We start from the raw sequence: 27,500 nt of genomic DNA, 5'->3' as shown, positions 1-27,500 counted from the left end.
CTCTCTCTCTCTCTTGCTATCCTTCCCCTCCACACACATACACACACACACACACACACACACACACACACACACACACACACACACACCAACGCACACCCATCACAGCCGATCACTTGAAACCCCATAAACACCCCATACATTTCTTCCACTACCAACAAGACCCCCCTAAATCACACACATTACACCCACCACCCATTACACCCATTAACAGCCCAATTACCTGCCCCATTACAGATGATCCCCATTGTGCACGAGAGGCGCCGCTTCACAGATGTAATGGACGAGGAAATTGACGAAGACAGAAGGAGAAGGAGAATGATTGACAGGAAAACAGTCAGCTTCATCAGGGGCAGAATGGAAACTTGTGCCCTTGATCTGCCTCGCTCCTCCAAGACTGAGGTATGTTGGGTTGGGTTGGGTTGGGTTGGGTTGGGTTGGGTTGGGTTAGGTTAGGTTAGGTTAGGTTGGGTTGGGTTGGGTTGGGTTGGGTTGGGTTGGGTTGGGTTGGGTTGGGTTGGGTTGGGTTGGGTTGGGTTACGTTAGGTTAGGTTAGGTTAGGTTAGGTTAGGTTAAGTTAGGTTAGGTTAGGTTAGGTTGGGTTGGGTTGGGTTAGGTTGGGTTGGGTTGAGTTAGGTTGAGTTAGGTTAGGTTAGGTTAGGTTAGGTTGAGTTAGGTTAGGTTAGGTTAGGTTAGGTTGGGTTGGGTTGGGTTGAGTTAGGTTAGGTTAGGTTAGGTTAGGTTAGGTTAGGTTGGGTTGGGTTAGGTTAGGTTAGGTTAGGTTAGGTTGAGTTAGGTTAGGTTAGGTTAGGTTAGGTTAGGTTGGGTTGAGTTGGGTTGGTTTAGATTTGGTTAGGTTAGGTTAGGTTTGGTTGCATTTTTGGGGTTTGGTTTGGTTAAGACAGTTTAGGCTGTTTGGTTTGGTCAGGTCAGGTTAGATGGTCAGGTTACGTAAGGTTAGGTGCGGGCAAGACTGAAAACCAGCTCGTAATTTGTGGCATTATTAAAAAATATCGTACCTGCCACATGCCTGACGTAAAACCGACCACTGTGCCTCCTTATTAGATTACACCCAATTAGCAACTTCATAATAGCTCTTCAGTGAAAGCCTGTTTATTTATTCCAGCACTGACGACACAGTTGAAAAAAAAAAAGCTAATTAAATTCACCTGTAGTTAGGAGACGACCAGATTTCCACGAGAGACGAGAGAACAAGAAATAATGAACGAGAAACTGAAGAAAGGAAGGAAAAGCGAGAAAAAACGAAAGAAAAGTAGCCGAACAGAGAAAGATAGATGAAAAAGGGTTAAGTAAGGAGCGACAATGTTGATGAGAGGAGGGAAAACAAATGAAGGAAAGGAGAGGAAAAGGAAGGTGGAGGGAATAGATGAAAGACGTACAGGTAGAGGAAAGAGGCAGAGATGGAGAGAGGTTAAAAGGTGGAAGGAAGGGAGGAGGAAAGGTCAAGAAAAAAGGTTATGAGATTGAAGGAGAGAAGGAGGGAAGGAAGGCAGAAGGATATTGAAGGTCACGAATAAGGAAGGCAAGGAGAGAGAGAGAGAGAGAGAGAGAGAGAGAGAGAGAGGGAAGGTCAAAGAATGAAAGATCAAAGGTCATTTCAAGATCTCCCTCATTCTTACTGTACATATACTCAAATCTTCCCCTTTTCTTCATTTTCACCCTTTTCTTCCCCCCTACCTACCCTACACTCTTACCCTAACCTATCCACACACACACACACAAACACACACATCCCCTTCACAGGTCACCACGCGACTGGCACTGACGGAGAGGATGCGAGAGGTCAAGGAAGGAGCGACTCCCAACACAGCCCCATTTATGAGAGAGAAGCCTCAAACTACTGCTATATCACCAGGATGTAAACTTGATCTCACGGTGGCAGTGTCTGGTGTACCCGAGCCTGGAGTACAATGGTTCAAGTGAGTAAGAGTGGAGAGAATGGTGAGGATGGTGTTAGGCAAGAGGGGGAGCGGTAGGGATGGTGAGGGAAGGGAAGGAGTGGAGGTGCATAAGTGTGTTTTGTATATTGTGAGTGAGGGGGAAAGAGAAATGGAAGGTTGGATGGTTGGGTTCAGGGAGTGTGGGAATGGATGAATATGTTGATGGATGCTAGGAAGAGTGGAAGAGATGAGTGGATGAATGTAAGGAAGGAAGGAAGGATAGATTGAGAGATGGCATGAGGGATGAAGGAAAGAAAGAACGAATGAAAGATGAAGAGAAAGAGAAAAAATAACAAAAGACAAAAAAAACACAACAAAACACACCCAAACACACACAAACAAACACACACCAAACTAAACCTAACCCAACCAAACCCACTCAACAGAAACGACATTGCCATCCTTGCGGACTCCCAGCGTGTCACAATTACCACGAAGGGGGGAAGGTCAACCCTCAGCTTCAGCAAATGCAAGGAGATGGATGCTGGTCTGTACAAGGTAGTGGCACGTAACGAAGCAGGGCAGGTCACCCACAAGTTCCGGCTGCTCCCAGGACACCTACCGGGGGTTTGCGACACACCTGAAGTCACCCAAGTTGGGGAGACAGAAATGTTTTTGAAGTGGGGACCGCCTATTGATGATGGAGGCGCCAGGATCATATGCTACATGTTGGAGATGAAGATGAGTGGTGAGTGTGAAGGGGAGGGTGTGCCAGGGGTGAGAGTGTGGGGGGATAAGGAATGGAGTGCTTGTTTGTGTGTTGGAGGTAATGGTAAGGGTGTTTGTGTGTGTGTTTGTGTTTGTGTGTGTGTGTGTGTGTGTGTCACTTCCTTTTTCTTCCTATTCGTGTTTCATTTCTCTCTCTCTATTTGTCTTTCCACGATTCTCTGTCCCTCTCCGCCTCTCTCTCTCTCTCTCTCTCTCTCTCTCTCTCTCTCTCTCTCCCTCTATCTGCTAATCACCCTCGTCTATGGGGAGCCCTGGAACAATAAATAGAGAAGGAATTCTAATGGCAGACCAATTAACGCCACTGAAATGTTACAATAAAGAGACATACAAGCTCTATACAAGGTCATGCCCACTGTATGACCTCTCTTCACTTCATGTCAACGGGCAGGAAGACAGACATATACCACCATCACCACCACCACCACCATCACCACCTCTCCCCCCCCAACAGGTGAAGCCAAGTGGACAACCGTAGCTGACAATATCGACCACGAATTCTACAAGGTGTCCAAACTAACGCCAGACACAACTTATTTTTATCGTGTCTCTGCCAAGAATTTCATGGGCTGGGGGGACGCCTCGCCCGCCAGCCCCGCCACGAAGACCCACGCCGTCGGTGAGTTGAGGGAAAGTGAGGGGAAGTGAGGGGAAGAGAGGGAAATGAGGGAATGAGATAGGGTAATGAAAAAGTTAGGAGCAGGAAATCTGAAGGGTGAAGTGAGGGAAACGTTAGGAAATGAGACAGGATAATGAAAGGGTTAAGAGGAGGAAATCTGAAGGGGAAAGAGAGGAATATGAGGAGGAAGTGGGGGGAAACAGGGAAAGGATAAGAAAATGAGGGAAAACAAATGGAAATATGAGACGGTAAGGAGAAAGAGAGGAAAAACTATATTGAAAAAGAGACAACGAGGGAACAGGAACAATTCGAAGCTGCACCGTTAGTTGAGGGAAAGTGAGAGAGGGAAAGTGAGGGGAAATGAAGGGGAAGTGAGGGGGAAACAGTCAGACAGTTATTTTTATATTCTGTGTGAGAGTTGAACTGGTATTTCATCATTCCCTCTCTCTCTCTCTCTCTTTCTCTCTCTCTCTTTCTCTTTCTCTCTCTTTCTCTCCCCTTTCCTGTTTATCTTTTCCACTCCCTCCCTTCTCTCCTTCCCTTCTCCTTCATCATTTGCTCTTCCTTCTATTTCCTCTCTTTCTCTATCACTCCCCTTTACATTTTCACCACCCCCCTGGCCACGCCTTCTGCAGGAGTGACAGGTGCCCGCAAGATGGTGGTGTCCCAGCAGATGCTACAGCTACAGAAGCAGACGGAGAGTGGCAGGACACCTCCAACTTTCCCTGACAGAAGAGAGATTGATTATTCTAAAGAACTGGACCCTGTGAAACTCAAGACGGGAGAAAATGCTGAACTGCAGGTACGGTTTGGTGTCTGGATGGGTGGATGAATGGATGGGTGGATGGGTGGATGTCTGGTTCAGTGTTGTCTGTATGTCTGGGTGTCTGGATGGTTGGGTGAATAGAAGCACCTTACAACTTACAAGATAAAGACATACAGACATAATCACTCACTACTACCACCACCATCACCACCACCACCACCACCACCACCACCACTCACCCCAGAAAGCAGACAACTTAAACAGAACCCATAAAAACACACACCTGGAACTTCAAACACAACTTAAAAACATGCCTATAAGCCTTAACCCTTTTTCACAAGCCTATAAAAACTCACGAAAACCGAATAACAAACACAAACAAGTAAATATATAAAAAAAACACACACAACTTTCACAGGTAAACAAGACTTTTTGCTTTCCAACAGATAAGAAAGTACAACCCAGTGGCCGAGGTGTCGCGCGGCAGGTATGGGACAATCGCAAAATGTGTGAGAAGTGATGACCAGCGCACATTTGTCCTTAAGGTGATGCAGAACAAGGACAGAGAGAGCGAAGTCAAGCATGAATACGAGGTACACAGCAGCATGAGACACGAGCGAATTGTACAGCTTCACGAGGCGTACAGGTGAGAACGCACGTGTAATGGCAGGTGTGTAAGTGTGTAGATATGCTTCACAGACTACCGCTAGTGAAAATATGGAAATTAGTGTTTAAAAAGTGGAGTTGCAGCCTTCTATCCACCTAGCCATTACTTACTACCAAACTATCACTCTCTCTCTCTCCTTGAGCAGCGTGGGCGCCTTCACCTTCTTCGTGATGGAGCCTCTAAGTGGCATGGACATCCTGACATACCTGGCTGCCCAGTATCAGTACAATGAGCAACACGTGTACACTGTCGCCTCGCAGGTAACACCCCTCACTTGGCCTTGATTGCAGGTGACCACAGAGAGGAGAGTAAGGGTGGAGGAAAGATTTATGGGGAGATAAGTACAAGAGGAGGAGGGGTGGAGGAAAAGTGGCAAGCTTGGAGAAGATAAGGAGGGTGGAGGAAAAGTGTTTAGAGGGAAGAGAGGAGGGTTGGAGGAAAGATTTACAGGGAGAGGAAGAGGTGGAGACTTGGAGGAAAAGCTTACAGGGAAATAAATGACAGATGGAGGAAAAAATATATAAGAGGGCTGAAGGAAGAGATTTACAGGGAAACAGCAAGATTGAAGGGGAAAAACTGACAGGAAAAAAACAAGAAAAGTAGAAAGGCTGATGTCAGGAAAGGATTCGAGACGCAGGGAGCTGTAGTGACGAGGAGAGACTGCAATATTATGAGGGAAGTTGTTATGAAAAAGCTTACGAGAAAAAAGTTAAAAGGAAGGATTTTAAAAAGAGACGAAGCTTATGAGAAAAGAAGATTGTCAGCTTAAGGCGAATTGTAAAGGTAGGAAAAGCATAAAAACACACTTTTTTCACGTACTCTCTCCAGTCACACCCACACATCCACCCACCCAGCCAAAGGACACCACATCCACATGCCATCCACACACTCCCAAGCCCTCCTAACCTTACAATACCTGACAGTACCCCTTCTTCTGCGCCTCCTTCAGGTACTCCACGCCCTGACCTGCATACACTGGCGGGGCTCCAGTCACACCAATCCAAAACACAGCAAAATATCACCTCCACACCGCAAAGCAATTTAATCTATCTACCTAACAGTAGCCTTCTGCGCCTCCTTCAGGTACTCGACGCCCTGTCCTACCTGCACTGGCGGGGCTACAGTCACCTGGACGTGCAGCCTGATAACATAGTGGTTGTGTCTACAAGGAGGTGTGACGTGAAGCTGGTGGACCTTGGCAGCGTTCAGAAAATGTCTAATTTGGGTTCTGATATCTCTCCATCCGGCGCCCTTGACTACACAGGTGAGGCGGCAGGGGAGGGGGAGGGGGAGAAGGGAGGGTGGGGGGTAAGGCTGAGGAGTAAGACAGGGAGAGGAGAGGGAGGAGGGAGAAAGGAACGGGGGATGAAGAAACAGAGATTAAGGTAGATGTGTGTGTGTGTGTGTGTGTGTGTGTGTGTGTGTGTGTGAGGGTGAGAGGTGAGGGGAGAGTGAGGGGAGAAGGGGGAAGGGAGGGAGGAGACGTGGGAAAGAGATAACAGTAGGAAAGACAATGTGTGTGTGTGTGTGTGTGTGTTTGCGTGTGTGTGTTGTGTTGTGTTGTGTGTGTGTGTGTGTGTGGGCGCGCGGTAACAACACCCTGAAAGTCAGCTAAAAGCCACTCCATTCACTACAACGAAAACAAAAGCGAACATATGTGTAGCACAAAAACAAAATTTAAAAAAAAATAAAAAAAACGAACAATAAAATAAAAAAAAAATAACCAAACTTTCACGCTTAAAAAATATACAAAAAAAAACACACAAAATCCAAAAAACACCCCAACAATATCTATCTACATGAAAAACTAACCTCCCTCTCCCTCTCTCTCTCTCTCACAGCTCCAGAAATTATACTAGAGAAGAAGGCACACCCAACCAGTGACGTGTGGTCCCTTGGTTGTGTGATCTACGCCCTCCTCGCCGGCAGGAGCGCCTTTGGAGGGGTGGACGACGAGGACACAAAGGAAAACGTGCAATTCTCGAGATTTAAGCTGGAATATCTCAACCCAGGAGTGAGTCAGGAGGTGGTGCGGTTCCTGATGCTGATTTTCAAGCGTGACCCGAGGTAAGCTTTCATTTATTCATTTATTTATTTTATCTGAGAGGTGCGTCAGTAAAGGGTGATGAAAATAGCGTAGGGTAAGGAGAAAAGGGGCCTGTTCAGGTGCTAGTTATGTAAGGTATGCCAAAAAAAGGGTTATTAAATGAGCGTGTGTTGAAACCTCCCTGCTGAAAGAGTTCAAGTCATAGGAAGGAGGAAATACAGAAGCAGGCAGGGAGTTCCAGAGTTCACCAGCAAGAGGGATGAATAATTGGGAATATTAATTCATTCTTGCTCAAGTCATAGGAAGGAGAAAATGGAGAAGCAGGCAGGGAGTTCCAGAGTTTACCAGCAGATACAGATAACTCCTGTGCATTAGAGAAGTGGACAGAATAGAGGCGAGAACGCGGGAGGAGAGGAGACACGCAGTTAACAAGATCAGAGGAGTAACTACCATGAAAATACTTATGGTCGGTCATAACAGCTTATTGATAATCATTAGTGCTTCCAAGAGTGTTTACATGAATCTGGAGAAAGTGTGATAAGTTTTTCGCAACATTAAAGGCGAAGAGATATGGAAAGTAAACCAATTATCTCAAGGGCCATTGACACCAAATATATTAACAACATTCCATCCCAAGATCGCTTCATCACACAGCCAGCCACACGTGCCCTCCCCTCCGCTCACCACTCACGCTGTTCAGATACACCACCTCCTTGTCTTTGTACATGATTACCTTCACCATCAAAGCATCCTAAGATGAACTTTGACCCCCTAACTCCCTGCTTACTGAGAAACGAGTGAAAGGGATGACAACTTGATCTCCCGCCAGCTTTGCTCTTGCGATCATGAGGAAGCGGAGATATAAGGGTATTCATCATTAAGTTTGTATACATAGTGGTTTATACATGAATCAACGTTGTATTATGCTTCTATAAGACTCGGGACAGGCCAGCGAGGGTTGGACACACACACACACACTCTGAGCACTGCCTCCTACCAGATATGTGACTAAGAGAGAGAGAGATAGAGAGAGACACACACACACACACACACACACACACACACACAGAGAGAGAGAGAGAGAGAGAGAGAGAGAGAGAGAGAGAATACATTAGCGTGCGAGAACAGGAAGCAGTATGGCTGATGACACTGTTGGCTCGTTAGCTGCCGTAGGAAACTGGACTAACCCACGCACGCACACAGCTGTTGTCCTTCCTTACAGACATCTACCCCCTTCCCCTCCAACTGTAGAATCCGAACGTCAAACCGAAAAAATGAAAGAAATTACGTATATTATTGATAAATTTCTCTATTTCGTAAGTCGAGGCAATTATTTTATTTATTTATTTTTTTTAATGTATGAAGGACACTGGTCAAGGACAACAAGAATCTAGTAATAGCGATGAAAAACCGTGCCATTATGATCTCGTGAGGTATTAAAAGTGTGACAATAATAAAAATAACGTAGATAAGATATACAAGTAATGCTAGTCTCCTATCTCCTCACTCTAGACACTTAATTTAATGATAGCGATAAAAGAAGCTTACCATTAACACATGCGGTAAAATAGCAATTAGTTAGCAATACACTAGATATCATTACAGCAACTGCTAAAATAGTTACGAAAAATAATTACTTTTGTAAATAATTACCTAGCGAACAATGAACGAGAGGATTAGTGAAGGGTTGTTAAGTAGCCAGGCTCATTAGGTCGTTAAGTCGCTGTGTTATTAAGAGACAGTGTTTCTTGTAAATATTTAGAATTTCCACACACACGCACACACAGAGAGAGAGAGAGAGAGAGAGAGAGAGAGAGAGAGAGAGAGAGAGAGAGAGAGAGAGAGAGAGCCGGGAAACGAGCATTTATATCACCCTTAACCTCCTAGTTATCGCCCAAGTCTCTCTCTCTCTCTCTCTCTCTCTCTCTCTACAAACACACACACGCATTGCAATCCCTTAAAAACATGACAAAATGCACTAAATAGAACGAAATACAATAAAAGACTTACAATATAGCAAATACCTCCACTGGCTCGTCCTTGACCCGCCTCCCGTCCACCTGTTCACGTCACCAGGTAACCAGACAAAAACACAATTAAATAAATACCCACACGTCACAACATCGTCAACTCTTTACTGTGGGTTCTCTGGTACTTACTACAGCTGTGATGTGAAGGAGGCACCGTCACCAAGTCCGCGTCACACAAAAATAACGTATTTTCACTAGTAATTTTACACCGCTGTCGCCACCCCGGTTGACCGACCAGAAGTGCCAACCTTACCGAGTTCTCTCAAGGATTGGTTTATCTTATTATTTTAGAGTTTTGATGGTTGAGGTTGTTATTAAAGTAGTTGTTATGTTTTGTTTTATATGTGTGTATCTTCTGTTGTTTTGAGAATTATGGATTACTGAAAGAAAATTTATATTTGTGTTGGTACGGTTGGCAGCTCTATTGTCTTTTAACACGAAGTTTATCTCTATATTCTTTAATTTCTATTGACTGAAATAATTATTATCGATGTTATTATCATTATTATGTATCATGTTTGTATGGAACTCCAGTCTAAATTATATATTAGTGAAAGAAAAATTATATCAGTCGTGTTGGTACAGTTGGCAGCCCTATTTTCCTTTAACACGAAGCCTATCTCTACTTTCTTTAATCTCTGGTGACTGGAATAATTATTATCCATGTTCTTATTGATATTCATCATATCTGCATGGAACTCCAGTCTAAGTTTACGTATTATAAGAAAAATATGAATGTCGGCTTGGTTGGTACCTCTGCTTCTGCTTACCACGAACATAATATTATTTTCTACTACGATTACTGGAATTATCATCACATAATCTGTTGTTATCTATCTTGTTACCTTACAATCATGCATTTTAGTCTACTTTTAGGCTCCGTATCACTGTTATGCCTTAGTTAATGGGGTACAGCAGGGTGCTTCTCGAGACTGTCCCTATATCACCCAAGGCTGACGGGGTTGGGAGTGTAAATACGTGTGTGTGTGTGTGTGTGTATGTGTGTGTGATTGCCAACTTGGTATACAGACAGATAAACTACTACTACTACTACTACTACTACTACTACTACTACTATCTCTTTCCACCCGTGCGAATGCTGTGTGTATTTGTGTGATGGCTAGTCTGGGCCCCTTAGGCTACAAAGATTACTAGTCAGGTTCTCAATAGTCAATAGTCCAGTTCTCCTGTTAATTATCCAGAAACCTTATTAATCTATTACCAAAACCATAAAAAAAAACACACATTGGAAACCCAAATCACATCACCACGAGTGTTTTCAAAGGCCACAGATTACTAGCCTAATAAATAATACGAAAGCCTTATTAATCTATCGCTAGAGCCATACAATCATCCTTGGAAACATTCGTAGCCTCAAATACAGCCTTTGGAAAGTAAATAAGAGGTGTGGAAGGGTTTCAGAACACGTAGAGCATATATTTAATTGTTTTCTTGTCTCCTGAGCAGCAAGAGACCCACGGTAGAGGAATGCTGGGACCACAAATGGCTGGTCGAAAGTGACTACATGGCCAGGAGGAGAGAGCGAGCTACCTTCTACGGCGCCAGACTAGAGGTGAGAGAGAGAGAGAGAGAGGGGAGGGACGAGTTTACATAAATGCTATATATTAAAGTGTTTATTACTATTATTATTATTATTATTATTATTATTATTATTGTTCTAATGTTGCGTCTTTTCTTCTTCCTCTTCTTCTTCTTCCCTTTCTTCGTTTTCACTTCTCTGTTCTTTCGTTGTTCCTTCTCTTTCTTCCTTGTTTTCTTTCCTTCTGTTATTTCTTCCTTCTTTCCTTTCTTCCCTCCTTCCTTCATTCCTTCTCCACCATCTTTTCTCTCCCTCCTTCCCTCCTTCCTTCCTTCCTTCTTTTCCCGTCCTCCTTTTTTCCTCCTTCTCTTCCTTGATACCTTTTTTTCCTCCATTTTCTCTTCCATACTCCCCTTCGCTCCTCCCTATCACCTTTCTTTCCTTTTTCCCTTCGTTTTACCTCATTTCTTTCCCTCTCTTTCCTCCTAAACCCTATTTTTTTCTTTAATCCTCTACTCCATACTCTCTTTTCCCCACTCCACCTTTCGCTCACCGTTCCGCTTCCTTCATTTCTCTCCTCCCTGGCCTGCTCCCTCTGTCTCTTACCTACGGCTGCGCCCCCTTCAGGAGTACGACAGGAGCTACCACGAGGCCAGAGTGCGGGTTGCTATCAAATCAGCCAACCTTCTGAACTTCAACGATGCTGCGTTCCCTCCTACGATAACTTATGACACGAAAAACTTGTGTATTGTTTAGCTAATGTAGTGTTGTAGTGGTGCCTAAGATATCCACCCCCTATTTCTCCGTTTTCTTTAGTCACCCCTGCTCTTGTAATGCCTTCCCTGTTTTCTATGGGATATGGAAAGTCTCTCATTTTCTTGATAGTTTCTGCGCCTTGGTGTTTTTTTTTTTCTTTGTCTTCCTTTGTGTGTCTATCAGGAAGGAATTAACAAGGAAAATATTGATTCTTTCTTTAAGCTGTTTCTTCTTGTCTTTTATATTCTCTCTCTCTCTCTCCTTCCCTATTAGTAGGTTTCCTTGTTTAAATCTAATCTAAGTCTGCCCTTGAAACGCTGTATTTATCCCGAACAGAAAACGAGACTACTCATTTTCTTTCCTCCCGCCACTGTGAGGAGACTTTTTTCCCGTTTTCTTTTCCTTGATTCGCTGTGTATTTGTATTCACTAAGTATATCTCGTATCTTGTTCCCATAGCGATAATTTAATACGGAAAAAAACACGTCAGTTGAAAAAAAAGAAAAAAAAAAGGTATATAGGGGTATTATAGTGATACTCCACTTCCTCCCGTTTTCTTCGTTCGTTTTCTCCGTTTTCTCTAGTAGCAGTTTTATGGTAAACGAAAGTATTTTATTTGGTAGCTAATAGTAGATGGAATTATCATTATTTTTTCCTCCTTATCTTTTTTCCTTGTCAATTTATCAGTTCTTTTCTTTTTTTCCTTTATTTTTTTCCCTCCAAGTGAGACTGTTTGTAGTTTATGATGATTTGTTTGTGACGTAACAGATTGAAGGTTGCTGATTGGTCAAGCCTTAGTGACGTCATAGATTGAAGGCTGGTAATTTGTCGAGCCTCGGTGGCGTCATGTATTGAAGGCTGGTGATTGGTCGAGCCTTGGTGACGTCACGAGATGTTGAAAGTGATGTACAGTGTATTAAAAAATGATTAATAAATGAACACATGGCATCGTTATGTATGTTTGTTTGTTCCTCTCTCTCTCACTCTCTCTCTGAATGATGGAGGAAGAGGAAAATAAAGAATAAATATTGTAAAGAAAAGGAAAGGTGAAGAAAAAAGAAAATAAGAGAGGAGAATGAATTGAAATGTTATAAAAGAGAACAAAAAATAAAGAAGAAGAGGAGGAGGAGGAGGAGGAGGAAGAGAGGCACTGATTGAGAAAAAAATAATAAATAAAAAAACTAAAAGGAATTTTCTAAGAGTGACACAATAAAAATGGCGGCGTTACAACTTCCTTCCTTTACTGTATTAGTGTATAATGTATTAATACTGATCATTACAGGTCTTCATACAGGCCCTGACAGGGTATACAGGGAGAATACAATGCTTTACGACAGAAGCATGTTTGTTAGTATGACAGCTACCCCCTCCCGTCACTACCCCCCTTCTGTACACTCACAAAAATACAAAAATGTGGTTAGTTTTCTCATACAAACAATTCTAAGCATACGATTGGTGGGAGCCGTCAAGCCACGCCCCTTTAAGTATTACTGGCCAATGAAGAGCGATTTAACAACATAGTCACGCCTCTTTTACATCTACTGGCCAATCAGAGAGGAGTGGACACCATAGCCAAGCCCCATTGCTATTTTCAGCCCAATCAGGGGCAAGGAAACAGTCTAGCCACATCCCTTTACTGTCAACTGGCCAATCAGAGACGAGGAATCAGCCTAGCCACGTCCCCTTACTGTCAACTGGCCAATGAGATGCGAGAAACATCCTAGCCACGCCCCTTTTGCTACTTTGAACCAATCAAGAGCGTCCGGCTCCCTCAGGTCAACCCTAACACTCAAGTAGACAGTGAACAGAACAATAACATTAGGCAACCCTCACTTACAACTACTGTACAGGCCACAGAAAACGGGAAAAAGGGGGGCACTAAGGGTAAACTGAAAAAAAAAATTATATAAAGTAAGGTAAACTCTGTACTGGCCATAGAAAACGGGAACGGGAGGCTTTAAGGGTAAACTGGAAAAAGAATCAAGCTAAAGAAAACGGGAAATGGGGGAAGGGGGGACACTAAGAGAGTAAACTATAAAAGAACCCTTAAAAGAAAGATAAATTCAGTGCTTGTCTCTACTACTGCTACTGTACAGGGCAAAGAAAACGGGAAACGAGGAGCACTTATAAGACTAAACTAAAAATAATAATAATAATAATAATAATAAAAAAGGTAAACTCAACTTACAGCTACTATACAGGCATAGAAAACGTGAAACGGGAACCAGTCAGAGAGTAAGCTAAATAGAAACACTAATACCAATAATAATAATAATAATAATAATAATAATAATAATAATTAAGTCTGGCCTCCCTTATTTCTTTTATTTACAAGATTATATTGTAGAAAATTAAGAAACCATAAAATTAACTATGATTCTCTTATTACTACTATATAAAGGCTACAGAAAATGGGAAACGCTAAGAAAAAGGGGATGACTTAAGAAAATATTGGCCACTTTAAGAATAAAGAGGGTGGATATTAAGAAAAAGAAGGTAAAGTTGTAGAAAATGGGATAAAATGAAGGACCTGGTTGGAATAAAAGGTAGACTGTAGGAAATAAGGCACGCTAAAAATAAGATAAAGAAAAAATATATATAACTTAAAGAAAATGTGACAAGCTAAGTTTTAACGACGAACTTAACTAAAAAAAAAAAAAAATGAAAAAGAAAACAAATGAGGAAAGTCAAATATGAAACTGATAAACTAAAAAAAAATTAACAGATTAAAAAAAAACGGGGGTGACTAAAATTAAGAAACAGTGGGTAAACTAAACTAAATAAAAAAAATAAAAAAAAAGCACAAACAGAGGGGAAACTCAAATAAACTGCTAAAAATTCTAATTTATAAATAGACAAAACTTAAATGGACTAACTTTACGAGCAAATCTTCTCCTAAGAATACTTTTTGAGACATTAAAAAGACATGGTGAATAAACAGATACAAACAGCACCATTAGTGACTATTAGGAGAGTCTCCCCTCCAAACACTCCGTTTTCTTTGCTTGCTATAAATAATTAAATACTACAGGTTGGAAAATTAACATTACTCTCTCGTATTATAATATTTGTGTTCCCATTATTGATATTTTGTACTGATTGATGATGACAATAATAATAATAATAATAATAATAATAATAATAATAATAATAATAATAATAATAATAATAATAATAATGCCATTAGTAGTTCATTTAAGTATCTTCATAGAAAATGTATGTCAAATCTCACAAATTATTATTATTATTATTATCATTATTATTATTATTATTATCATTATTATTACTTGTGGTAGTAGTAGTAGTAGTAGTAGTTGTTATTGTATCAACATCTACATTATTACTATCAATATTATTCTTATTATTATCATCTATTATCATTATCATTATTATTATTATCATCATCATTATTATCATTGCCTTTGACTTTAAACCAAACAAAACTAAAACAAATGAATTACCACTCCTTCTACTAATACTAACAACAACAACAACAACAATAATAACACACACTAATACATTACTAACCAACTCAAAACAACACAAAATAAGTACAAATATAAAAGAAATTCCCTGTATTGCCATAAGTATTACCATTAACAAGATTATGAGTATGTTTCATATTAATTAATGGTACTCTTAATAAGCCTCTACGGTAAACAGGTATTGTCCACAGATTGAATCACCCTCAGGTTAATTAATCAGGCCCAAGTGACCCGCCCAGGTGTGTCTCCAAGGTGCCAGGTGTGTTCATTGGGGGAGGGGGAAAGGGTACTGACAAGAAGAGGGTGTAATGAAAATAGAAGTTGAACGGAAAGGGAAAATATTTAATGTAATGAATAAATAAGGGGAATAGAGGGTAATAAAGAAGAATAATGCTCACACAGAATAAAATGGTTATGGAAAATAGTGATAAAAGAAAATAGAATAGAAATGTGAAGAAAATTTAAAGTGTAAGTGACGAATAAGATAATTAAAAGAAATAATACAAAGAAAATAATAGATAACAGAACTAAATATTTAAAGAAAAGGTTCCAGAGAGAGAGAGAGAGAGAGAGAGAGAGAGAGAGAGAGAGAGAGAGAGAGAGAGAGAGAGAGAGAGAGAGAGAGAGAGAGATTTAATGGAATGTCAGACGCATAGACAATTCAATAAGAGGAAAGAAATGAGGAAATTTTGAATACCATGTGAAGTAAATAAAAAAAAATATCGGAAGAAAAACAAACTTCAATAAAAGGAAAGAAAAAAGAAAAAAACAGAAGAAAATATGATTAAAATAAAAAGAAAAAAAATCAAGTAATACAGAAAAGCAACGTAACTTTTCACTCAAGAACCAAACACACACACACACACACACACACACACATGAGAAAGAGAAGGAGGAGAAAGAGGATATGAAGGAGAAGAAAAATGAAGAACAAGATCAAGGAGAGGGAGGAGGAGGAACAAGAAAAAGAAGAAGAAGAAAAAGAAGAAGATGAAATGAGGAACAACAATAAAAAAAAAAGGAAAAAAGGAAGAGGAAACACCGAAAATTATATCTATTATCTTACATTTTTTCCTTTCTTTCCCCTCTTCTTCCAATTCTGCTCTCTCTCTCTCTCTCTCTCTCTCTCTCTCTCTCTCTCTCTCTCTCTCTCTCTCTCTCTCTCTCTCTCTCTCTCTCTCTCTCTCTCTCCGCTTGCGAAACAATATTATCAGCATTTTTCCTCCCCGCCTGTCAGAATGATGCTGGGGAAGGAAGTGGGAGAGGAAGGGGAGGGGAAGGGGAGGGAAAGGGGGGAGGGGGAAAATGATATGGGGAGGGAGGGTGGTAAGGGAATGTCACAGGTCGAGAGAGAGAGAGAGAGAGAGAGAGAGAGAGAGAGAGAGAGAGAGAGAGAGAGAGAGAGAGAGAGAGAGAGAGAGAGAGAGAGAGAGAGAGAGAGAGAGAGAGAGCGTTTACTAAGATCATACGAACATCAAGCTAGGTCACGTTAGGTCAAGTACCGTCACGTGGGAGGGGGTCGGCTGGGCGTGAGGTCAACACGAGGTCACACTGCACTGCACTAGGAGCCACACTGAGTCACGTCAGGTCAAGGTAGGTCACGCCAGGTCAAACTAGAACGCATCAGAACACGAGATCACAGCAGGTCATACTAGGTCACTCCAGAACACACCAGGTCACCCAGAACACAAGAGTTCACACAAAAAAACAACCACAAAATACACAGAAATAATATCAAAACACCCAAAAAACACCCTAAAACACCCCAGGTCACCCCAGGTCACACCAGGTCACCCAAGAGGTCACACATTGAGCACTGTCATGTATTCCCTTGGCTCTACTCGGCGTGGCACCAAGTACAGGTCCTGATCTAAGTGACCTCCCGCCTCCTCCTGCAGACACAGCTGACTGTACGTGACGGGGGCGCCGCTGGGGGTCACAGGGGCACGGGGGGAGGTGTCCTGTCGGGAGAGGCACTTCCCCTCCCCCCGGATCCCCTTCAGGTGGGCCAAAATCTCGGGGAATTTAAGACGATCCATGGGGTCGGTCGCCCAGCACCTGCGCATGATGTCACGCACCTTGGGGGGGCAGGTGTCCGGGGGGCTAAGAAGGATCCCCTGGAAGATGAGTTTCATCACCTGAAGGAGAGAAAGGGCGTTTATACATTAGTTACAAAAGGTATTAGTAATTTGCTAACTTTTTTTATTCGTTTTTTTTTTATGACGTAATTAATTGGACACTGTGACGTCAAAAGGATTACTTTGAAATTTTCTACCTATCTTTGTATATATATATTATTTTTTTACTCTCTCTCTCTCTCTCTCTCTCTCCTCTCTCTCTCTCTCTCTCTCTCTCTCTCTCTCTCTCTCTCTCTCTCTCTCTCTCTCTCTCTCTCTCTCTCTCTCTCTCGTTCACGCAAAGCCAAGTATTTCAAAGAAGGAGGAATTAAACTGATAACTTTTCCCACCTCTCTTACTTCTTCCTTTACTTTTCCGTTGGGGGGAGAGGGAGGGAAGAGGAAGAGGAGGGCAAAGTTAGTGATTTTCCTCTATTATTTATTTATCCATCCTGGCGTCCTTGCTTACCCCCCCCCCCACACACACACACACACACACACACACACACACACACACTAATCAACACACAATAAGATCGAATGAGCAAACAAAGGAGGGTCGTCAACGAGACTATTAAGACAAGGAGAGGCGATGAACACTACTACAAGGTATTCGATTCCACGCCCAAGACAAAGAAAGGCGATTGGATTCCACTCCGAGAGGCGATAAAAAGGATCCTGTGTCAGTCCTGCGTTCTCGATAAAACTGAACGAAAATATGTTTGTCACTGCGACACTGCCAGGAGGAGGAGGAAGAGGAGGAGGAGGAGGAGGAGGAGGAGATAGTGAAGAGAAAGATAAAGAACAAGAATAACAAGAAAAGATACAATAAAAAAATTTGTCTTTAGAATATTATTAAAAAATATAACGATGCTTTCAGAGAGAGAGAGAGAGAGAGAGAGAGAGAGAGAGAGAGAGAGAGAGAGAGAGAGAGAGAGAGAGAGAGAGAGAGAGAGAGAGAGAGAGAGAGAGAGAGAGAGTTGAAAAAATCTACATAAATAACTTCCCATTTTTTGTTCTTTCAAAGTGAACGGTTTTCCATTTTCTATAAAAATATCACACTTAAGAACACCAGCTGGGGACAGACTTCTCCTCCTCCTCCTCCTCCTCCTCCTCTTCCTCCTCCTCCTCTTCTTCCTCCTCCTCCTCTTCCTCCACCTCTACTTCTTATTTTTCTTCCTCCTTCTCTACATCAGCTTATTATTCTTCCTTCTTCTCCTCTACCTCTTCCTCCTCTTCTTCTTCCTCCTCCTCCTCCTCCTCCTCCTTCTCCACCTCATTTTTTTCTTATTTCTCATCCTCCTTTTTCTTCTTCACCTCATATTCTACTTATTATTGTTATTCCTCTACCTCCTCCTCCTCCTCCTCCTTCTCCTCTAATAATTCTTCTTTTTCCTCGTCCTCCTCATGCTCCACCTTTTTAATCTTCTTATTAATCCTCCTCCTCCTCCTTCTCCTCCTCCTCCTCCTCCTCTTCTTCGCCAAATTAAAAATAGTCACCCGTCACTTCTCTTCATAAAAAAACGGGAAACACTAAAGCCGCGAGACAAGACAGAAAACGCGAGATGAACAGGGGAAAAAATGAGAGAGAGAGAGAGAGAGAGAGAGAGAGAGAGAGAGAGAGAGAGAGAGAGAGAGAGAGAGAGAGAGAGACGGACTGGTAGTGACAGGCAAATATGAGAAAGAAAACGAGGTGTGTGGAAAAGAAAAATATCCGTGACATGTTGAGGGGGTGAAAGGAAAAAAGAAAACGGAGTGATGATGATGATGATGATGATGATGATGATGATGATGATGATGATGATGATAATTTTTGTGTTAATATCTTCTAAACGTTATTAATCTCTCTCTCTCTCTCTCTCTCTCTCTCTCTCTCTCTCTCTCTCTCTCTCTCTCTCTGCTACGAAAAAAAAACTCACTGTAATCACACACACACACACACACACACACACACACACACACACACACACACACACACACACACACACACACACACACACACACACACACACATAAACGTCTTTTGTGAATAATGTTATCCTTATTTAACAATCAATGTCTTCTTTCTCTCCTCCTCCTCCTCCTCCTCCTCCTCCTCCTCCTCCTCCTTTTTTTTTCCATCTTTCTAAAGACTCATTCTTCTTTCATTTCTTCTTCATCTGATCTATTTCCCAATTTTTCCATTCCTTCTTCTTTTTCTTTCCTCCTCCTCCTCCTCCTCCTCCTCCTCCTCCTCCTCCTCCTCCTCTTCTTTCTGCTCCTTCTATTTCTTCACCAGATACGTTTTGCTCTTTCTTCTCCTCCTCCTCCTCCTTTCTTCCCCCCTCCTCCTCCTCCTCCTCCTCCTCCTCCTCCTCCTCCTCCTCCTCCTGAAAATAAGATAAGAGAGAAAAAAATTCTCCTCAGGCAGAAAGAAAACAATATTCGCTTTGAGAGAGAGAGAGAGAGAGAGAGAGAGAGAGAGAGAGAGAGAGAGAGAGAGAGAGAGAGAGAGAGAGAGAGAGAGAGAGAGAGAGATGAAAAATGTGATAAAAGTGAACGAAAAGGAAAAGATAAAATGGAAAATAGAGAAAATAATAATTGTTCTTGAGGGAAATACCAAGTTGTCTGTCTGTCTGTCTGTCTGTCTGTCTGTCTGTCTGTCTGAATTCAAATTTCGCTGTACCAGAAAAAAAAGGAAAAAATAAAAGGAAAGAAATATTGACAAATAAGGAGAGGAAAAGGAAGCGCAAAAAAATGAAAAGAAAAAGAATTATCGAGGAAAACTTGCGATATTTTGAAAGTGTGGGGAAAAAACAGGAAAAAAACTTAAATACGACGGAGAAAGAGGAAAAAAAATGAAAAAAAAAAATAAAAATACCCTCGTGGCAACTCTTTTCCTGCCAGCTGGGCGCAGATGTGACGTGCTGCTGCTGATGACGATAGTAGTAGTAGTAGTAGTAGTAGTAGTAGTAGTAGTAGTAGTAGTAGTAGTAGTAGTAGTAGTAGTAATAACAACAACGACAACAGCATCACCCATTTCCCTTCCTACCTCCTCCCCTCTTCTCCTCCCTCTCTATACCCCTCCCGTTCCCTTCACCCACCTCTCCCTTCCTACCGTCAAGACTCCATGCACTCACGCCATCTAGGGCAGCGCGTTTAAACTGATTCTTCTTCTTCCCCTCGTTCACACAGCAGCCGAGGGGAACAAGGGGTTGCTGTGTCCTGCCCCTCAAGTAGCTAGCTTCCCTCACCACGCCTCTCCCCTCTCCACTCTCCCCTCGCCGGCGCTCACTCTCTCTAGTTTAAGTATTCCGGGAGGTCAGACGGCGCATTGGTAAACGTGTAAACAAACGTCATAGACTATCTGAAATCAGGGGACTGTTCTATCTGTGTGTTTTATACGCAGGGCAGGAAGAAGAGGAGGAGAAAGAGGAGGAGGGTAGGGAGATGAAAGAGGAGGTAGTAAAGGAGGTGCACGAGGAGGTGGAGGAGGTGGAGATCAAAGGAAGTGACCACAAGAGGAGGTCTGTACTTATATGGTAGAAAATCGACTCTACAAACCGTCCCGGAGTCAAGACGCTCTAAAGGATGTTTGGGTTACTTGCGCTAGTCTTACTATTCTTTTTATTGTTATTACTATTATTATTCTGTTATTATTATTAGCAGTAGTAGTAGTAGTAGTAGTAGTTGTAATAGCAGCAGCAGTAGTAGTAGTAGTAGTAGTAGTAGTAGTAGTAGTAGTAGTAGTAGTAGTAGTAGTAGTAGTAGTAGTAGTAGTAGTAGTAGTAGTAGTAGTAGTAGTAGTAACAAGGAGAAAAGAAGAAGAAGAAGAAGAAGCTGAGAAAGAATGAGGAAACAGAGAGAGAGAGAGAGAGAGAGAGAGAGAGAGAGAGAGAGAGAGAGAGAGAGAGAGAGAGAGAGAGAGAGAGAGAGAGAGAGAGAGAGAGAGAGACAGAAAGGCTTCCTCTTCTTTATGATGTGAAGATAAAAGTTTCAAAAGGTTTGGAGGAGGAGGAGGAGGAGGAGGAGGAGGAGGAGGAGGAGGAGGAGGAGGAGGAGGAGGAGGAGGAGGAGGAGGAATAGATAAAATTCAAGAGTGAAGGAGAATAGAAGATAAAAGAAACAAAAAAAAATAAAAAGAAAGAGAAAAGAAAAAAGGAGAAAAGAAAAAAATAATCTCTCTCCCTCTCTCTCTCTCTCTCTCTCTTTAGGCCTATAAAATCTTTCCCTGCATGCGTCTCCTCAACATCTAAACCTCATCTCCCGTTTTCTGTCACACTTCGGTTTTCTATGATCGCCGGTGATAAGGGGGGACTGCGCCTTTGTCACGCACCCCGCCCCCCGCCCCTACAAAATCCTTAGGCCTACTGAAGGGGGAGGGGGCGTGGTGACATGCATAAGCTCTTGAGCCTATGAAATGTTACTAAGACACGAAGGGAAACGTATGAGAGAGAGAGAGAGAGAGAGAGAGAGAGAGAGAGAGAGAGAGAGAGAGAGAGAGAGAGAGAGAGAGAGAGAGAGAGGGGGATAAAAGGGTGTTAAGTTTGTTAATATACGCACGCACACACGTACAGGCACTGACACTCTCTCTCTCTCTCTCTCTCTCTCTCTCTCTCTCTCTCTCTCTCTCTCTCTCTCTCTCTCTCTCTCTCTCTTTTCCATGTATAGATAAATTTTCAATTAGTTAACCTTCTTCTTCTTCTTCTTCTTCTTCTTATTATTATTATTATTATTATTATTATTATTATTATTATTATTGTTGTTATTACTATTGTTGTTGATGTGAGTATTTTCGTTTTCTTCTCCTTCTTCTTCTTTTCTTCCTCTTCTTCTTCTTCTTCTTCTTGTTCTTATTATTATTATTATTATTATTATTATTATTATTATTATTACTTTTACTATTAGCATTTTTGTTGTTACTCTTATTGTTGTTATCATTATTATTACTATTATTACTATTATTACTATCACCATTATCACTATCATCACTCGTCAGGTTTCCCAAAATAATTAGGTAATTCTCCTTTGCTCAGATGAATTTACAGGGAGAGAATTAATTATTTTACATTATTCACTACACCTTTTGATAGATAATGCCCTTAATTACATCAAAAGAAGACTGTGTGTGTGTGTGTGTGTGTGTGTGTGTGTGTGTGTGTGTGTGTGTGTGTGTGTGTGTGTGTGTGTGTGTGTGTGTGTGTGTGTGTGTGTACCGTGAGCATAGATATATATAAGCATAATTTCTCGGTTTCAATAATAATAATGATAGTAGTAGTAGTAGTAGTAGTAGTAGTAGTAGGAGTAGGAGTAGGAGTAGGAGGAGGAGGAGGAGGAGGAGGAGGAGGAGGAGGAGGAGGAGGAGGAGGAGGAGGAGTGGTAGTAGTAGTAGTAGTAGTAGTAGTAGTAGTAGTAGTAGTAGTAGTAGTAGTAGTAGTAGTAGCACCAACAACAGTAAGAACAACAACAACAACAACAACAACAACAACAACAACACAATCAACAACAACAACAACAACAACAAAGAACACAAACAACGCAATACACACAACAAGCACACCACCCAACACAACTATAACACCTTGACGCTGATTGGCCGAGGCGTGTGAAGGATCCTGACGCTGTGATTGGCTGTTTGGTTCCCTCACGGAAATAGAGGCTTCTAATTGGCCCTGACACTTCTGACGTCACGGCGCATTTTAATTGGCTGAGGCAGGACTGGTATAGTGGTTCGATTGGCTGATATGCTCTCTCTCTCTCTCTCTCTCTCTCTCTCTCTCTCTCTCTCTCTCTCTCTCTCTCTCTCTCTCTCTCTCTCTCTCTCTCTAACGGCAACAAATAAAACTTATGAAAGAAATGAAAGTGGCGAAGGAGGAGGAGGAGGAGGAGGAGGAGGAGGACGAGGAGGAGGAGGAGGAGGAGGAAAGAGTAGCGTGGGAGGTAAAGGAAACCGCACCATTCCTCCCCCTCCTTCTTCTTCTCCTCCTCCAGCCAGTCCTTCATTCTTCCTCTTCCTCCTCCTCCTCCTCCTCCTCCTCCTCCAACAGTAGGGTCGTTCTGTTATGCTCTTCCTTACCTCCATCACGCTCAAGTATCAAAGGCCACCACAGTTCTCCTCCTCCTCCTCCTCCTCCTCCTCCTCCTCCTCCCCCTCTTACCCCTCTTCCCTCCTGAGTCTTGTTAGCGTTCGGCACACTTCCTTCCATCCCACGGGAGGTGAGAAGAAGAAGGAGGAGGAGGAGGAGGAGGAGGAGGAGGAGGAGGAGGAGGAGGAGGAGGAGGAGGAGGAGGAGGAGGAGGAGGAGGAAGAGTTTTTAATTTTTTTTTCTCACTCAAATTTCTTCCAAGGTCTTCTCTCTCTCTCTCTCTCTCTCTCTCTCTCTCTCTCTCTCTCTCTCTCTCTCTCTCTCTCTCTCTCTCTCTCTCTATCTATCTCTCTCTTTCAGATCAATTCACCGCAATGAATTTCTTTTCACACACACACACACACACACACACACACACACACACACACACACACACACACACACATACACACACACATTCTTTAACCCTTTCTCACCATCCTCTTCGACTCTCTCTCTCTCTCTCTCTCTCTCTCTCTCTCTCTCTCTCTCTCTCTCTCTCTCTCTCTCTCTCTCTCTCTCTCAGGCACTTCTTTAAATCTGCCAACTCAAAAAGGGGACGAAGATGATGATGATGATGATGATGAACAGCAACAGCAACAACAACAACAACAACAACAACAACAACAACAACAACAACAACAATAATAATAATAATAATAAGAAGAAGAAGAAGAAGAAGACAAAAAAAATAAGAGGAAGACGAGAATTCAAATACCACCACCACCACCACCACCACCACCACAACAACAACAACAACAACAACAACAGGCACCCAAACACTTACATTTTCATTGGAGTTTCCGTAGTAAGGCTGCTTCCCGAACGAGTATATCTCCCACAGCACCACACCGAAGGACCAAACGTCACTCTCCAGCGTAAACTTGCCATACATGATGCTCTCCGGGGCCATCCACCTCACGGGCAGCATGCGTGAACCTCCAACCTGCCAGGGACGAGAGATGGCCGGTCGCTGAGGGCTTAACGACACTAGCTAGTTAGGTTTAGGGTCGGTAACGATGCTGGGTGGAGATAATTGGATAGGAAAGGTTAATTGTTCAAAAAGATAATAAACAGTTTGTATGAAGACTGACTTTGGAAAAATAAAAGGAAGATTTAATGAAGAATAATAATAAATAGTTGGTGAAGATACTGCATGAAGATAACTGGAAAAAAGGTTAGTTTTTTAGAAAATAGTAAAAAGACTTCCCCTCTTACCCAACACATAAAACCTTGAGTAGAGGACGAGATAGTAAAGCAGAAGGCTCCTCCCTACCTACCTTATAGTAATCACAGGTATAGACATCCCTGGACATCCCGAAGTCTGATATCTTAACAGTGAGGTCCTCCCCCACCAGGCAGTTCCTACACGCCAGATCACGGTGGACGAAGTGCTGGGAGGAGAGGTATTCCATTCCAGAGGCGATTTGCACGCTAATGTGGAGCAGGTCATTCTGGCGGGGTTCAGAAAAAAAATAGCGGTGAGAGACAGGTTCGCACGCAAGCACGCACGCATACTCTGGCGGGGAAAAGAGAGAATAGCGGTGAGGAAACAAATGCACACACATACACACTCCGAAAGGGAAAGAAGGGGACAGTGGTGATTGTAACTAACAAACGCACACACACACACGGTAGCAGGATAGAAAAATGAAAAAAAAAGTGGTGAAGGAAATAAAGGCAAAAATAGAGAAAGTGACAGGAAAACACACTTATACACACACACACACACACACACACACACACACACACACACACACACACACACACACACACACACAAACAACAGAAAGAAGTTATGAAAAAAATAGAAAAATAAGCAAAATAACGAAAAAAAATATGAAAAAAACACACAATGCAACACCACCACCACCACCACCACTACTACTACTACTACTACTACTACTACTACTACTACTACTACTACTACCCACCTTGGAGAGGGAAGTTACAGGGGTGTGATTAGAGTAGAAGTTTGGACCACACGACCTTAGTAACTCTGCCAAGTCTCCATAAGGCATATATTCAAATACCATCCAGGGGGTTCCTCCGCTGCCTGGGGGGGAGGAGGGGGAAAGGGTTAAGAAAAAATACGTTAGTCGGGAAGAGATAATGAAAAAGAAGGTTGAGGATGAAGGAATGGAGAAAAATAGGAAAGAAAATGAAGATAAAGGTGAGAAATAAGTAGAAGGGGGAAGGGGGATGAGGAAAAATACGTATGGGGAAGACGGTAAGGTAATAAAGAAGGGGAATGAGGAAATGAAGAGAAATAAAGAAAGGAAGAGAAAATATGAGAGAGAGAGAGAGAGAGAGAGAGAGAGAGAGAGAGAGAGAGAGAGAGAGAGAGAGAGAGAGAGAGAGAGAGAGAGAGAGAGAGAGAGAGAGAGAGAGATGGATCCGTTCCTTATCCTACTCTCTCTCCTCCTTTTCCTCCTCCTCCTTCTCCTCCTTCTTCTCCTCCTTTTCTCATCTTTCAAGACATTTCCACCAAAAAATAAAGAAAAGAATAAAAAGAAAGAAATTATACCATGTACCTTTTAATTACCCTCCTCCTCCTCCTCCTCCTCCTCCTCCTCTTCCTCTTCCACGTACCTTTAGCCACAATGCCAATAAGGGTGAGGATGTTAGGGTGAGAGAAAGCTGACATAATCTCCACTTCTCTCATAAAATCTTCCTCTCCTCTTGCGCTTACACTCTCTTTTATCACCTTCACTGCCACTGTTTGTCTCCCTCCTTCCTCTTCTTCCTCTCCTGTCCCTTGCTGGCTTCCTCCTCCTCCTCCTCCTCCTCCTCCTCCTCCTCCTTCTGGGTCTACTTCTCCCTCGGTTAAAGCCTCAGGGCAGCATGAACTGTATGTGCCTGTGGAAGAAAACGGGTGTAGGTTAGTTTAGTGAAAGAAAATGGGGTCTAGGTTTGTCTGGTGAAAGAAAGCGGAGTGTGGTTATTCTCTAGTCAACGGAAATGGGGTATTGATGTTCTCTGGTGAAAGAAAACGGGGGAAGAAAAGCGGATTGTGGTACTGAAAAAATTGGACTTTTTAACGTAGAAAATGGAACAGAAAATGGGAAGCTTAGTTATATAATGGATTTATACTCTCAATTGATCAGTCAGCCAGTCAGTCAGTAAGCCAGTCACTTTCTTTCTCAGTCAGTCAATTAGTTAGCCAGTCTCTCTCTCTCTCTCTCTCTCTCTCTCTCTCTCTCTCTCTCTCTCTCTCTCTCTCTCTCTCTCTCTATCCGTCAGTCAACCAATTTCTCTTTCTCAATCAGTCAGCCAGTCTCCCCTTCCTCCCCACTCTCACCTTTGTACACCTTGCCGAAACACCCTTCTCCCAGCTCCCCGACGAAGGAGATCTGCTCGGGGTGGATGAGGTGCACGGGCAGGGTGTGGACGGGCAGAGTGTCTGGGCCTTGGGTGTAATAGTTGGGGTTGCTAATGAAGTTGTAAGCCACGAGGGAGTTGTGCTTGGGTATGGAGTCACTCGGTTGCTGTAGGGGGCGGTGAAAAAAGGAAGGTTTTTAAAAGTTTTCTTAGCATTTTTTTTTTCTTATTTTTTTCTTTCTTTCCATTCATTTTTTTTTAGTTTTTCTTCATCTTTTCTATTTTTTTCCTATCTTTCCATGTACATTTCGCCTTTTATATCCTTCCTATCTCTTTCTCACCTCTTTCTTACCTACCTATCTCTCTCTCCCTGTGCTTATCAAACTACCTATCTTTATTAATGGCCTTCTCCTCTCCCTTTCTCATCTTTTTCCTTTCTCTTTTTCTCTTTATCCCTATGCTTATCAACCTCTTTGTAAATGGGATTCTTATTTATCTATCTCTTTACCTGTCCGTCTCTCACCTGTCCTGGCTTCTTCTCCCTATGTCGGTGTCTAATCCACGCACATAAGCTCTTTCTTCTCCAAAACACCAGCATTATCATCATCACCACCAGCAATGAGGCCACGCCCACCAGCCACATGGAGTACAGGGGCCGGAACTGATTGGATAAAAGCACCGTGACGTCACTCTCAAACCCCACAGTGATTGGTTCAGTGTGTTTAAGTTACGTCATGAGATATCTTGTTTGTGATTGGTTGAAGGGGTTAGTGACGTCATAACTTACCTCTTTTGGACTGTTGACTGATATGGGGGGTGGGTGTATCGGCACTGCAAAGAAAACGGGCGTTACACAAGGAGGGGAACATGGATTCATAATTGTATTGAGTGGGTGGCAGTAAAGATACGACAGGAAAAGAAAGGAAAAGATAATGATGATAGGGAAAATTAGTGCCTGAGAGAGAGAGAGAGAGAGAGAGAGAGAGAGAGAGAGAGAGAGAGAGAGAGAGAGAGAGAGAGAAAAAATTATGGAAAAAGGCACTGAGAAATAAAAAAAAATGATAAAACAACCACACACACACACACACACACACACACACACACACACACACACACACACAAACACAGATAGATAGATAGATAGATAGTTTATTGACCAAAGCTTACACACACACACACACACACACACACACACACACCAATACTCACGCTCTGCACCGCGGGAGGAGCAGGACGCCCCGGGCTCCACCAACGACTTATCGTCACAGTAGCACACGAAACCCCGAGGGACGCTGCTCTTGGCGTGGCACGAGGGCTCCATGCCACAGGGGTTGTTAGCGCACACGGAGACACGGGGGGCGGG

The 27,500-nt window shown here is 42.6% G+C and overlaps 2 protein-coding genes across 6 annotated transcripts in view; one reads left to right on the top strand and one right to left on the bottom strand.

Annotated features, from left to right (window-relative positions):
* Positions 1-12,063, top strand: part of LOC135097346 (obscurin-like) — a 13,340-nt gene extending 1,277 nt beyond the window's left edge. The window contains exons 2-12 of the mRNA XM_063999149.1: positions 238-402; positions 1,765-1,940; positions 2,348-2,649; positions 3,142-3,306; positions 3,942-4,108; positions 4,519-4,718; positions 4,885-4,999; positions 5,823-6,003; positions 6,581-6,806; positions 10,284-10,389; positions 10,984-12,063. Of these exons, the coding sequence (XP_063855219.1) occupies positions 238-402; positions 1,765-1,940; positions 2,348-2,649; positions 3,142-3,306; positions 3,942-4,108; positions 4,519-4,718; positions 4,885-4,999; positions 5,823-6,003; positions 6,581-6,806; positions 10,284-10,389; positions 10,984-11,112 (1,932 nt within the window). The 3' untranslated portion in view covers positions 11,113-12,063. The remainder of the gene's footprint in view (positions 1-237; positions 403-1,764; positions 1,941-2,347; positions 2,650-3,141; positions 3,307-3,941; positions 4,109-4,518; positions 4,719-4,884; positions 5,000-5,822; positions 6,004-6,580; positions 6,807-10,283; positions 10,390-10,983) is intronic.
* A 272-nt stretch (positions 12,064-12,335) lies between these two features.
* Positions 12,336-27,500, bottom strand: part of LOC135097345 (muscle, skeletal receptor tyrosine protein kinase-like) — a 40,888-nt gene continuing 25,723 nt past the window's right edge. For 3 of the 5 annotated variants that reach the window (XM_063999145.1, XM_063999144.1, XM_063999143.1), the window contains 9 exons: positions 27,347-27,500; positions 26,925-26,968; positions 26,646-26,798; positions 26,118-26,304; positions 25,409-25,675; positions 24,751-24,872; positions 24,097-24,270; positions 23,604-23,762; positions 12,336-16,734 (listed from right to left, as the gene is read on the bottom strand). The exon at positions 27,347-27,500 is cut by the window's right edge and continues 848 nt beyond it. In XM_063999145.1, the coding sequence (XP_063855215.1) occupies positions 16,399-16,734; positions 23,604-23,762; positions 24,097-24,270; positions 24,751-24,872; positions 25,409-25,675; positions 26,118-26,304; positions 26,646-26,798; positions 26,925-26,968; positions 27,347-27,500 (1,596 nt within the window). In that variant the 3' untranslated portion in view covers positions 12,336-16,398. The remainder of the gene's footprint in view (positions 16,735-23,603; positions 23,763-24,096; positions 24,271-24,750; positions 24,873-25,408; positions 25,676-26,117; positions 26,305-26,645; positions 26,799-26,924; positions 26,969-27,346) is intronic. The other 2 variants (XM_063999147.1, XM_063999148.1) reach the window with 2 other exon arrangements.

This window comes from Scylla paramamosain, unplaced genomic scaffold (assembly GCF_035594125.1).
Source record: "Scylla paramamosain isolate STU-SP2022 unplaced genomic scaffold, ASM3559412v1 Contig18, whole genome shotgun sequence".
Taxonomy (NCBI): domain Eukaryota; kingdom Metazoa; phylum Arthropoda; class Malacostraca; order Decapoda; family Portunidae; genus Scylla; species Scylla paramamosain.
Note: the sequence above shows the minus strand (reverse complement) of the source record. Positions and strands in the feature narration are given on the sequence as shown.